At 32.0% G+C, this 13,115-nt stretch overlaps 1 protein-coding gene across 1 annotated transcript in view; it reads right to left on the bottom strand.

Annotated features, from left to right (window-relative positions):
• Nucleotides 1–13,115, bottom strand: part of LOC106461844 — a 173,618-nt gene that overhangs the window by 87,922 nt on the left and 72,581 nt on the right. The window contains exon 4 of the mRNA XM_022388917.1: nt 8,087–8,151. Coding sequence (XP_022244625.1) covers nt 8,087–8,151 — 65 coding nt within the window. The remainder of the gene's footprint in view (nt 1–8,086; nt 8,152–13,115) is intronic.

Raw genomic sequence — 13,115 nt, 5'->3', positions numbered from 1 at the left:
TCAGTTTAATGACAGTTAAAATATAATTAAAAGAGAAAAAAAAAGACAACTGTTTCGAAAAGGCAAATGCAATATGATTTTTAATTGAATAGAATAAATTCGCCCACAAATTGTTGAATGAATAGATATTATATTGTCGTTTTCTATTAGTTTGTTCTCTATAGCTTACTATAAAGTTATTAAATATGTCCAAAAAAAGATGGATGCACTTCAAAGATTGTTTTCTCTTTTAATTGGAACACAAGTGAAAAGTAAGAGATATTGATAGCTTGTAATTTAACTGATGAATAAATCAATTATTCTTGTGGTTAAGTGGTAAGTTTACAGACTTACAATGCTATAATATGTTGTTCAATTCTCCCTATTGAACAAAGAGCAGATAATCTATTGTTTAGTTTTATGGTAAAACAAACAGATAAACAAAAACAATAAATTGTTACTATAAAATTCCTAACTTTCAAAGTGGAATAAGAACATTGTTAAAAAAAGATCGTTTTATTCACCAGCTGTTCATAAGCCTCTGCTATCATGGTTTATCAGCAGTGCCAATAGAAACAGAATTTTTGTATACTTATATACTTATGTTATAATATCTTACTAATATTCGAATTTAAAAATTTCAAATTATTGATGATAAAAGAAAAACAACAAAAATCATCATCACATTTACCAAGTATCAGTCACAATAGCTATCTCGTTGGAATGCAGTAACAAACTAGAAAACAATAAGTAAAAGAAATAAAATATTCGTTAGAGCACGAATAAGTTATACACTTTATGTGCCCAGTTATTCATTAGTTCTCATTAATTTTTTCAGTATGTTTCAGGACATAAAATGCTAAGATTAGATTTTCCGTAGAAGAAAAAGCACAGTGAGCCAACTGTGTAGGTCCTCCAGTGGCTCAGTGGTAAGTCTAACGGTTTACGCCCCCTGGTAGGTCAATGATAAGTTTACGCACGGACTTACAACACTAATGCTATGGTTCGGTTTCTGTGTGGTGCACACAATAGATAGTCCAGTAGCGTAATGTGGTTTTGCTCTAAAAAACAAACAACTGAGGATCTATAACGCTAAAAATCATGTTTAAGTATCTGCATTAAGCATAGCACAGATAGTCCATTATGTAGCTTTGTGCTTTACAACAAACAAACAAAATCATTGATGATAAGACTGCTATTTATGCTTGTAAATAATACCTATATATAAAGAAACATGCTAACTGGACTACTGCCGGTGGACAATTGCCACCTTTTGACTAGATAGGTAGGTCATGGGCATCAAACCAACTTTGATCAAAGAAAGTAAAAAAACAATATTACAAATGAGTTCTACAATTTACGCATATGTTAATATATATAGTATATATATATATATAATGAAATAAATAGATTCAATACTACTAATTATATTAATTGTTACTAGACGATTAAAATCAGCACTATAAAATAATAATGAACTTAATATAAAATAAGCCTTATAAAGATTTTAGTAAAGATTCCATTGTCAGTTCTAGATGTCACCTTTAAGTCATAGCGGATAATGTTTGGGGTAATAACTTCCAAATGTGTTGGGGATATCCCATATACGAGAAAAAATCAAAACGCTGATGTTAAACTTGCCAGCAAACATGGAAAATCAATTAAGGGTATGGAGATGAGTGCTTACGCTCACAACGTCTCAAATCCTACTGTCTTTTAGCATCTGCAGCCAGTTGTGGGAAGGAAATTACCCTTAAAAGTTCTTATAATTCCTAAAATAGAAATGATACCACCCTAAAATGTCTACTATATGAAACTGCTTGAAATATGTACAAAAAGAAACAAGTGAAGGTAGGTAGGTACAAATGAAATTAACTAGAAAAATCTTTTGGAAGAAATCATGAACGCGTGGATATTGGTAGTATTTCAGGATCGTTAAGAGAAATAGATGGAAAATTAAATATATTACCTTCTCTTAAATGGAAATGGCAGATATTAAAAAAATATGTTATTGTTTTTATTTTTATCTAAACAGTATGATGAGTTTATTGGTAAAATAGAAAGTTTTGAAAATAAAATCAAACAGAAGCTAAAATGCAAATACAGCTATTACAAAATCAGCGCAAATAAAAGTAAAACATTATATCTTCCTTGAAAATTCAAGTGAATAGTTTGGATGTGTATAGTAGAAATTGGAATATTGAAATACATAATATTTCTGTAATTCAATCAGAAAATACTGAGAAGTTAAAAGAAGTTGTAAGTTTATGAAACGTTGAGGTCTCAGTGAAAAACGAATAAATATAGGCGACTGAGCGAGCACAAATCAAGTAAAGTTCAGTCAGAAAAAGTTAGAGAACGTAAAGTTAGCTGGCATGTGAGTGATTAGTGGTAAAGGGCGGTATTTAACAGTGAGTTTCACAGTTTAATAGAGATGAGGAGAATAACTTGCCTCTTGAAAGGGTGTTCTAAAGTAATTGAACCTGTCTCTGTGGACTTTGACAAAAAGGATACAATTATTTGAAGTTCAGGATACAACTGTGGTAACTCATGGGGTAGCGTAAGTGAATTATTTACTGATGCTATTGTGATAAAAGTAGAGAAAAATATTTCGTCTTGTCAACTGGATTCTAAAGTTGTTAAAGCAGCCTAAGTGGACTTTTGACAAGAAAATATAATTATTTAGAGTTTTAGATACAATTGTGATATCCTATAGGGTTTGTTTATTTGTTTTGAATTTCGCGCAAAGCTACACGGGGGCTATCTGCACTAGCCGTCCCTAATTTAGCAGTGTAAGACTAGAGGGAAGGCAGCTAGTCATCACCACCCACCGCCAACTCTTGGGCTTCTCTTTTACCAACGAATAGTGGGATTGACCGTCACATTATAACGCCCTCAAGGCTGAAAGGGCGAGCATGTTTGGTGTGACGGAAATTCGAACCCGCGACCCGCAGATTGCGAGTCGAGCTCCCTAACCACCTGGCCATGCCAGGCCACCTATAGAGTAAATAATTTTTGTACATACGTTTAACTTGTTTTGAATGTATTATTTTAGAACAAGTGGATTGTGTGCTGTTTGTTTATTGTTCTAATGTATCGCCAACAAGTCACAGACACCTACTGTAGAAGAATCCAAGCCCACTGATATTTAAAACACTGACAAAGAAGGATGCAATATTTGAAATATTACAATTATAGAATATTTGCAGTAAGTAAGTTAAATAAATATCACTTTATTAGATAAGAACTATGAACTTTCCAGAGTTATCTAATGTAAAAGCAGATAATATTTTTCAAACGACTATAAATTTAAGAAACTGAATTACAGAAAAGAGAAATGTAGGTTTTTAAAGAATGAAGTTATATCAGAATTACATGTGAATATAAGGTTAAAGAACACTGGGATAAGTTAAAATAATTTAAAACGATGTAAGTTAAATTATAATAATGAACAAATTAATACAACATTTGAAAAGTTTAAAGAAAATATTATAAAGAAAGAAATTTCTAAAATGGGATGGTATGAATTGTCTCGTGATATTAGTGGCTCTCAATCATTATATGATATAATATTTATAACATTTCACTCAGGTTATAACAAAGCTGAAAACCATAAAAATTAAAAGAGTAGATATAGAACGGATTATTGATGAAATAAAACTGCGTATTAAAGAGTGATAGATTGTGGATAATTTACAAAAATAATCAAACAAATGTAAATTATATGTGTAATTATATGTGAAAAGTAAAATAAAAAGAAACATATAATATAAGATTACAACAACAAATACTATCTCACAAACTTTTTATAATAAAATAATATGAAAAAAACATGGGAGATTGTTCATGAATTGTTAGAAAATAAATCAAGTGACGGTGTTATTATTAGAAATATGTCACATATGGTTACTACTGAAGTTATAGCAGAGAAATGTAATGATTAGAATGCAGATTTAATATATACATTAAATAACATAAATATGTTTTAGACAATCTATATATTGATAGTGGTAATTATTTTCAAGAAATTGTTTCTAATTCTTTTTATTTTCCAAATATAAGTCATGATGAAATAATAAAAATTGTTAATAAGATAGATATTAACACGACTCGTTTTGTAGATAAAATATCATTAAGACATAAAATATTGCAATAATTCTTTCTTTCATACACTGTTTAAAATGTTAAATATAATGTATGAATCATCAATTATATTATTTAATGTAAACAATATATCGCTCCTTATCTTGTTTATTGTGTTGACTGTTTATTTGTTCTTGCGTTCCTAGTTGTATATTATAATGCACCACAGACATAATTATTTTATTCTTGTTTGCTTGCCCCCCAGTGTCACAGCGGTATGTCTGCGGACTTACAACGCTAGAAACCGGGTTTCGATACCCGTGGTGGACAGAGCACAGATAGCTCATTGTGTAGCTTTGTGCTTAATTACAAACTTGTTTGCTTTATACATTTTCTTGTCTACTTTACTTTGGCATTCATTTGCATGTTCTAGTATAATTTAACTGTTATTATTTATTAGCCTAAAGCCACACAATGGGCTATATGCGCACTATTCCCTGAGAGGATTCGAACTCCAGATTTTAGCGTTGCAAGTTTGTAAATTACAACAGTAAATTACACTCCGGGGCACATATGTAGTTTTTCGTATGTACTCTTGAATAACGTTTACGTTTTCTATTACTGATCTGCTACAAAGTAAATATATGTTTGTTGTAAATGCATTAAAAGGTATTTCCTGGGAGCATGTTCTTAGTTGCTTGGCTCTTGAACATAAGTGAATCTAAACTGAAATCGCTTTAACTTTGTGTTTGTTACAATTGTTTATCGAATTTAACCACTCTACCTGTTGTGTATCTCTAATAAAGGTTTTTTGTGCGATAAGTTGAATGAAACAATGTTTTTATCATATGCTGCTTGTTTGAAAATGCTGAGCTTGTAGTTACTCTGCTGGATTTTTCTGTTTGTTTCTACCGTATTTCTCGGCTTTTCCTGGAGAATAGTGAGTCTTTGAGTCATTTCTTTATTTGGTTTAATAATGAATATCTCCTGTTTTTGAATAAGCGTTTTATATTATTTTTACTAGTACCTTTGGTCGCTTATATCAATATATGTGTTCGACTTTTCTTGACCAATGGTTTTGTTTAACTTCAAAGTGAAAATAGAACGAGATCACAGTTTAGTGAAAAAAAAGACAATAAGCCTAGTTTTTTTCTAGTTGAGGGCTGGCATCAGACTGAAAGTTATAAAACTTTTTTAATTCTTTAATTTAATTTTCACTTTGATTTCAATATAGCTAGATGGCCAGTTTCAAGTGCAACATTACAATCATTCGATACATGGTGAACTATACTTGATGGAATTCCCGATCTTGTTAGAGTGCGTTCATTTGTTTTGTTCTATATTGGTCGGTCTACATATTTCGCGCAAGCCGGTATTTAGAACCAATAAAGATACCTTTACTTTTGGAAACTATATTTTTAACTTAAAATTAATCCTTTATTACACAATTTTATTATATGTCTATTATAAATTCATGAGTTTGTTCTCCTCACTGACGTAGTTAATTTTTTATTTACTTCCAAAGAATGAGTATCTTGTATAAGGTAAAAGAACGATTAGTACCTTATTTGGGACCATTAACTGTAAAATATGCGAAGTAATAACTTTGTTTAGATGCTGTGCAATCCAAGTTTATTTTCATCTTATTTGATTGTGTCAAACAGAATCGATTAATTCAAAGGTTTGGCAAGTGGACTGTAAAGGCTATAAGAACAAAAACCACAATGCAGCAAATGTTAGTTATTGAGAAATAGTTATTTCAAATTATATTGTTATTTTTGTACTAAAGTATGTAGAAATACCAGCTTGATTCTTGTTCTTTTTGAACAGTAAATTTAAGATTTCGATATTTGCTTTTCAATTAGTATAACTCATTCGCATACTCTTATAACTGATAAGAACCAAAGATATAGTCAAATATTTTCGATATGTAGTCGAGTAATTTAAAGATAACTAACCAATAATTGAGTCACTACTCTTTACGATGACTTAAGAGATAAAAGACAACTTAGTTATAGCATTTATCAAGTTTAGATCCCCTATTGTCCCTATTAACCATGTCGAAGATATTTCTTTTAAATATTATGTGGTTTCTATTACCAAACACTATTAATTTAGAAAACACGTGTATTTTAATAAATTATTTGCAACACCTGAGTTTGTTCATATACTGATACTTTTATAACCATTATTACATTATCTTACATTTTATACTGAATGGAAACACTCAAAATCGTCTTATACTATCAACACATAATTAGTATGTTATTGAAAAAATAGCAGTGAAATATCTGATAAACCATGACCAATATTTGATGCCTTTTGTTTTATAGAACGGTTTTACGATGACCATTAGGTGAATCCCTACATGGCTTTCTTTAAGACGTATTATTATTATTCAACTATTCAATATTATTTTAATAAAGTTTTTATTGTAAGAATTAGTTAGGTATATATCTAATTCAACTAATTAGCTTCTTAACCAACATATATGAAAATAATAGGTTTAGTATTATATTTTTTGTCTATTTTCGTGGAGTTGTATAATTACTTTTACAGATCTATATGCTTGTTTTGGTAATGTTCTGTCTGTTATGTGGCTGATTTGGTGGCGTTCTTTGCCAACTGTGATAGTGCTCTCTGCCAACTGTGATAGTGCTCTCTGCCTACTGTGATAGTTCTCTCTGCCTACTGTGATAGTGCTCTCTGTCTTCTTAGGTGGCTTTCTTTCTGTTTTGTGTCAGTTTTGGTAATGTTCTGTCTGTTATGTGGCTGATTTGGTGGCGTTCTTTGCCAACTGTGATAGTGTTCTTTGCCAACTGTGATAGTGCTCTCTGTCTTCTTAGGTGGCTTTCTTTCTGCTTTGTGTCAGTTTTGGTAATGTTCTATCTCCTTTGGCCGTGTTCTCTGCATATTTTAATTGGTATACATGATTAGTTTCTAGAAATATATATAAATTTTGGTAGTTTTCTTTTTCTGCTTTACTAGTTATATGATTATTTCATAGAGCTTGTGTTTGCTTTGTCTTATCTGTTTTGGAGGAGTTATGCATTTTATTTGATAGCGTTCTGTGCCTCTTTTGTCATAGCGAGTTTACTAGTGAAAATATACGTCTTCCGCTTTTCCACGATATCCTAATTAAAATAATTCAGCACTGCATCATAACCTTGCGTTAATGGCTTCTAGTCTAGCAAGTGACATCATGCACAAGTGTATATTTGACGTCTCATCTCCCATCACTGCATTTAGAAGAAGAAAAGGCTCAACAGGAAGTAACATCAGATAACCAGTATTAATTTTCAAAGTTTGTTCATTTATCATTTGGTGCCTTGCATGTCGTTGAGCTTTTGGAATCTACCCATGTTTAAAGTTTCTAGAGGAATTAGCAGAAGTCTAGAAATCATTGAGTCTTTGTTAATGTACTGCCGTTTCTTTAATAGACGTCTTGTTAACCTTATTGATATACTACATTGATGCACAAACACTGACACAAATGCTTGTGTGCCCAGTAAATAAAAGAATATACAACAGATAGAAGGTAGAAGCAGATCGTTTGTCTTATTTGTGGAATCTCTTTTGATTACTAAACAGTGTAAATACATGTTACTCTATGGATAACTTAAATTGCATGTACTGTGAGTATTTTGTTACAGGGTTTCAAATATTAATATCTTTTTAGCATTGTAATGTTATCTTAGACTTAAATGCTATCAAACTGAAAAAATTGTTCAATCTAAAATCAACGTTAGAGTAACATTTTCTATTAATTTTATCAAATTATTTTTAGGATCGTTAATTTCATGGGAGATAGAAATGGTATCACCCACGCGTGCGTAGATAAAGATGCTTTACTGTATTTAACAAATGTTTTATAATACGTTCGCATGAACCAAGAACATCCAAGCATGCAAAAGCTCGAAGAAACCACCTTTTGCATGACAGACTTCTTTATTTTTATATAAAATTACAGAGAAAGAACTTTCAGTTACTCGGAAGCCAAAGTCATGTTTAATCTGATACTTACCACTTCTACGAGAGTGCCATATCCTTGATAGCGTCCACTGACCACCAACTTCTTGATAAAAGGCCCTAAAGGGAAATTACAAACGTATGAAATATTTACAACTAGTGCACTAAAGAACAATCGAAGAAGATGAGCAAATCAGCAGACTCGAGAGTCTCCAGCGTTTAGTCGTTTCCAAGGTACCCTTCAGAAAATAGATGGAGTAATATATCTGTGAATAGGTTGATTACAACACTGTTCTATTCAAGTCAGAAGGGAGTTAAAGCTTGGTATGAAACTGATATAAAATGGTTATGTTGTCTTTTAAACAATACTGCATCAAATATCCTACATCACAAACATAATATTTAAACATTCTGATTTTTAATAGGGTTACACACAAATACATAGAACAAGTTTGAGGAAATAGGATTACACAAATATTTTAAAACCGCAGTTATTTCACCCTTTGACTTTTAGGAACTAACTTTTCTATGCCCGATGTTATCAGTGAAAAAACAAACACGACGATAGCTGAATTTTGGTTTAGAATTTTTTAATTTAAAAGAACAGCCATCATTATCATACTTCGCATTAGATGGCAAAGTATTACAGGTGTTCTATTAATAATGTTACGTACGCAGCCACAAAATATTTCACTGCACAATTCTCCAACATTTATTCTACAATTACTTTCAGAATCTACTACATTTATCTTCTAACGTATAATCCATTCTGAAAAATAATCATTTTTATTATCTAGCATATTACCAACCCAAGAATTTACTACATTTATCTTCTAACGTATAATCCATTCTGAAAAATAATCATTTTTATTATCTAGCATATTACCAACCCAAGAATCTACTACATTTATCTTCTAACGTATAATCCATTCTGAAAAATAATCATATTTATTATCTAGCATATTACCAACCCAAGAATCTACTTATCCGTACTATGTATGCAATATCCACTTGGGAATCTACTCATATGTATCATCTCATACAATATAAATGTAAGAATCTACTGATTTGTATCATTTGGTATATTATCTACTTTAGAAAATACTAATATATAGTATCTGATTCAATATCCACTTATAAATCTACTAATCACTATTATCTGATGCAATATCCACTCTAGAATATATTAATTTGTAATACCTGATGCAATATGCACTTTAGAAAATAATTTTTATATCTGATGTAATGTCCGTTTTTAGAATCTACTATTTGGTGATAAGTTACAGTGAGCATAGAAATGCGACTGTATTTGTATTTATGACAAAGCTCCAAAAGATATTTGCCGCCGTTCCTAATTCTGAGTTACTGACCAGAGGGAAGGCAGCTTACTCAACAGTACTTTACCATTCACACTAAGGGATAGACTGTACTGTTATAATGCACTTGACTGTCACTTCTATAATGCATTCACAGTTTAAACTGCAGGGAGTATTTTGTGTATCACAAGTATTCGAACCCGCTTGGAAGCTCTAAAATGTCCAGCTTTACCTCAGAGCCTTGTTCGCTTGTTTATTTTAGAGCAAAGTCACGTTGGGCTATTTGTTGTGTCCACCGCGGGGAATCGAACCCCGGTTTTTATCGTTGTAATTCTGGAAACTTACCGCTAACCCACCGGGGAACACCCGAGAGCCAACCCGCGCCCTGGAAAACAAGGTATGACTAGAACTTGGTATGTCGTATCAAAATAACCAGTAGTGTGTCGTGCGGCCAAAACAACCTGCACACACACTGTGTGTTATTAACAGGAGTGATAGTTTAGCAATATTTCACTTTCTGCAGCTCGAACTGTTGTAATCCAAGCTTTTCTTGGGGCATTACGAATTTATTTAGGCGGAGACGGTATTAATAATATCAACCCTCACCGTTCTTCTGTCTCCTCCGCCTGCCATTTCTCTCTCTATCTCTCTTTTATCGGGTTATTATTCTAGCTTTTGGAAGACTGGCATGTAAATATTAATTAAAAACAGAAAACGCAACAGCTTATAATTCTGCTAATTGGCCATTTTATATCTATAATTGTATGATCACCATCTCAATAACTAGAGTACTTTTAGTAATTTTATAATGTGAAAAAAGACAAACTGAAGGTCACCTGCTGTGTCGTGAAAAAACTGAATTTATCTAACCTTTATACGTTTGTTTGTCTGCCCGGTTGGACAAAAGAGTCAGATCAGAGAATAGCTGTCCGTAATTTTGAACTATGATCAGAAGTAAGTAGGATCAGTTAGTAGTGCCCGCCGCTTGATGTGGCTACTCATAACGTAATAGTGGGATTGACTGTCAAATGTATAATGCGCTTACAGCACGCTCATCATCATATTGAGGGCTCTTACCTTGGATCTTCTGATCCAAAGCCTGGTAGACTAACCATTAGGCTATTCTCGGGCGTAGTTTTAACATACAATTCGTTTTTAAATTCATATGACTCGATGGTCTCTATTATTTTGATTTCTTATTGACTTCTTATACAACAAATCTATTAACATAAAATAATTCCTTAGTCGCGCCTTTAACATAGTGACTTTATTAACTGAGAATGCTACTAGCAAAATTGCTTGAAAAACCAGTGCTTAATTTTTTCCAAGTCTCTACGGATCCGAAAACTATTTTAGACATTCCTTAAACCTAAACACTAATTAAATTTGCCTCAATTGCGCTATTGATGGATATTTGACTGACATTGTCAAATACATTACTTCCTTCCAGCCCCATCCCAAATAATAGTCTTAATAGATGCTATATATCAAAACTCAAAGCTCTCTTTTCCCAACCTATCGGTTTTGTTTGTTTGTCTTGTTTGTTTCTTGTAGTTATGCACAAAGCTACACAATGGGTTATTTATGCTCTGCCCACCACGGGTATCGAAACCCAGTTTCTAGCATTGTAAGTCCGCCGACATACCGCTGTGCCATTGGGGGGTCCAACCCATCGGCAGAGATCAGATATCTTTTGTTCTAGAAATTAAGCACTTTTGAAATTGTCCCTAAATATATTTGTTCGACCTCCCTCCGTTCCCAGTAAAGGCAGTGACGAGTCACACTAAAGTATTTTTAATAATTATTTTATCTTATTTTAATTTAATCCTATATTTCGTTTACTGTCCTAAACAGACAAATTATTAACTCTCTCGTAGCGGACAAATAGTAATTTAGTTCTCACAATCCGGTTCTGTTACTCTTACTATTTTAATTTCTCCTCAGTATACTTGTATATTACTACCAGTTTTTTACAACATCTGTTTCTTCATATCTTTTATCGTATCTCAAAATAAATGTGAAAAAAGAGTCCTATAATCGTCCAATGAATCAAATGTTTTTTGCTCATATTTCGGAATCCAATGAAAATAAATTATTTCTCCCCATCGATCTAGCTAGGCTAACGAGAGATGAAAAAACTCGAAACAGCATTATTCACCTGATCATGACATCATGTTTTGAATCCATTGTGATTAAAGGTACTTCATGTTATTAAAGTTGACACTTTAATTAAAAGTTGATATTAAAAAAAACATTTGATTTATATTATGATAGTATTACTGCAGTACACGCTTTAACAAGTCCTTATAACGTCGTGTACGCCATGTCACCTTTACTGGGATGTTAAACTTGCACATTAAGCTATTAATAATTGATATTGAATCATTAAGCTAAATTGTGTTCTCATAAACTATGCATAACTAAAATTTGAATAATTTAATCGGGGTTTCTTCTTTACAGAAGAGGATTGAGTTCCTTTGAATGGCGTAAACCCATTCTCTGTTCTATTTGTTGACAAAACTATCAGTGTCAAAATCGAAATATCTATACACGTTCCAATCGAAAATAACTCGAAAAGAAATATATATGTATAGCGGAGACTACGTTGAATGACCGAGATGTTTCCTACAGTGTGATAAGCTCAGCGATGTTGCTCACAAATTGTTCTTTAAACATATGAGTATTCGATATTACGCTATACCAAAGAAATGTCAAAGTAAAATAAAAAAAACGTTAATTTGTTAATTATTTTTAAATTGAATGAGTATTACTTTTTCCTTGAAATGTTTCAACAAAGTTTGTTAAATACTTTTCTTTCTTGTGGTAGACCGCGTTGAATTTATTTTTGCTTTTGTCTTGTTGGTATTTCCAGTTTCCTCCACAGTACACATAACACATTAAAATTCATAAGAGTGTTTGTCTCGCTCCATGTATGCGTTCCATCCCTATCTACCAGCATAACATTTGAGTCCGTTGATTTGTCTTAACGATATAAAACTTTTATTACTGTTTATCTACCATTCTCCTTACTGTCACAGACTCTCAGGAGCCAAGATACTAAACATTCTCTGTGTGTAGTGTGTACTCTGCGGTGCTTGTGGCCATTAAAGTTGACAAGTTAAATAAGCATTAGGAAATTAGGAAACAGACGTGTGTTCAACTTTTTATGTATTTTGTTTTTACTACACCTTGTTATAAGACCATGTTCCTGCAGTTTCCACACTTCCAGCTGTATTAATTCACATAGGATTCTTCCATTGTAAGCGCAATAAGTTCGATTTATACATATCATCTATATTCACCCAACTCTATGACTTTAAGGTGACCACTGGGTTTAACAATGGACTTTATCCGTATTTTATATGGTTCTGAAAGAAAAAATCCAAATGAAGCATGATTGTTTTTCTTTAACAGAAAAGGAGTAAGTGTTTTTCAAATACTATGGTAATATTCCAGAATGAAAATTCATTGCATAACTTGAGCACTTGAGAGAAATTATTTACAATTAAATTATCCTACACATATAGTTACAGTAGAACGACAACTAGATAATGTCATGCTTCTAGACTCCACACGTACTAAATCACACAATGACTTAATCTGCAAGATATATTACCTGTGGTAAAACCATTTAAATCACACTATGACTTAATATTCAAGATATATTACCTGTGGTAAAACCAGCTAAATCACACTATGACTTAATCTGCAAGATATATTACCTGTGGTAAAAACCATCTAAATCACACTATGACTTAATCTTCAAGA

The sequence above is a fragment of the Limulus polyphemus genome, unplaced genomic scaffold, assembly GCF_000517525.1.
Source record: "Limulus polyphemus unplaced genomic scaffold, Limulus_polyphemus-2.1.2 Scaffold1043, whole genome shotgun sequence".
Lineage (NCBI taxonomy): Eukaryota > Metazoa > Arthropoda > Merostomata > Xiphosura > Limulidae > Limulus > Limulus polyphemus.
Note: the sequence above shows the minus strand (reverse complement) of the source record. Positions and strands in the feature narration are given on the sequence as shown.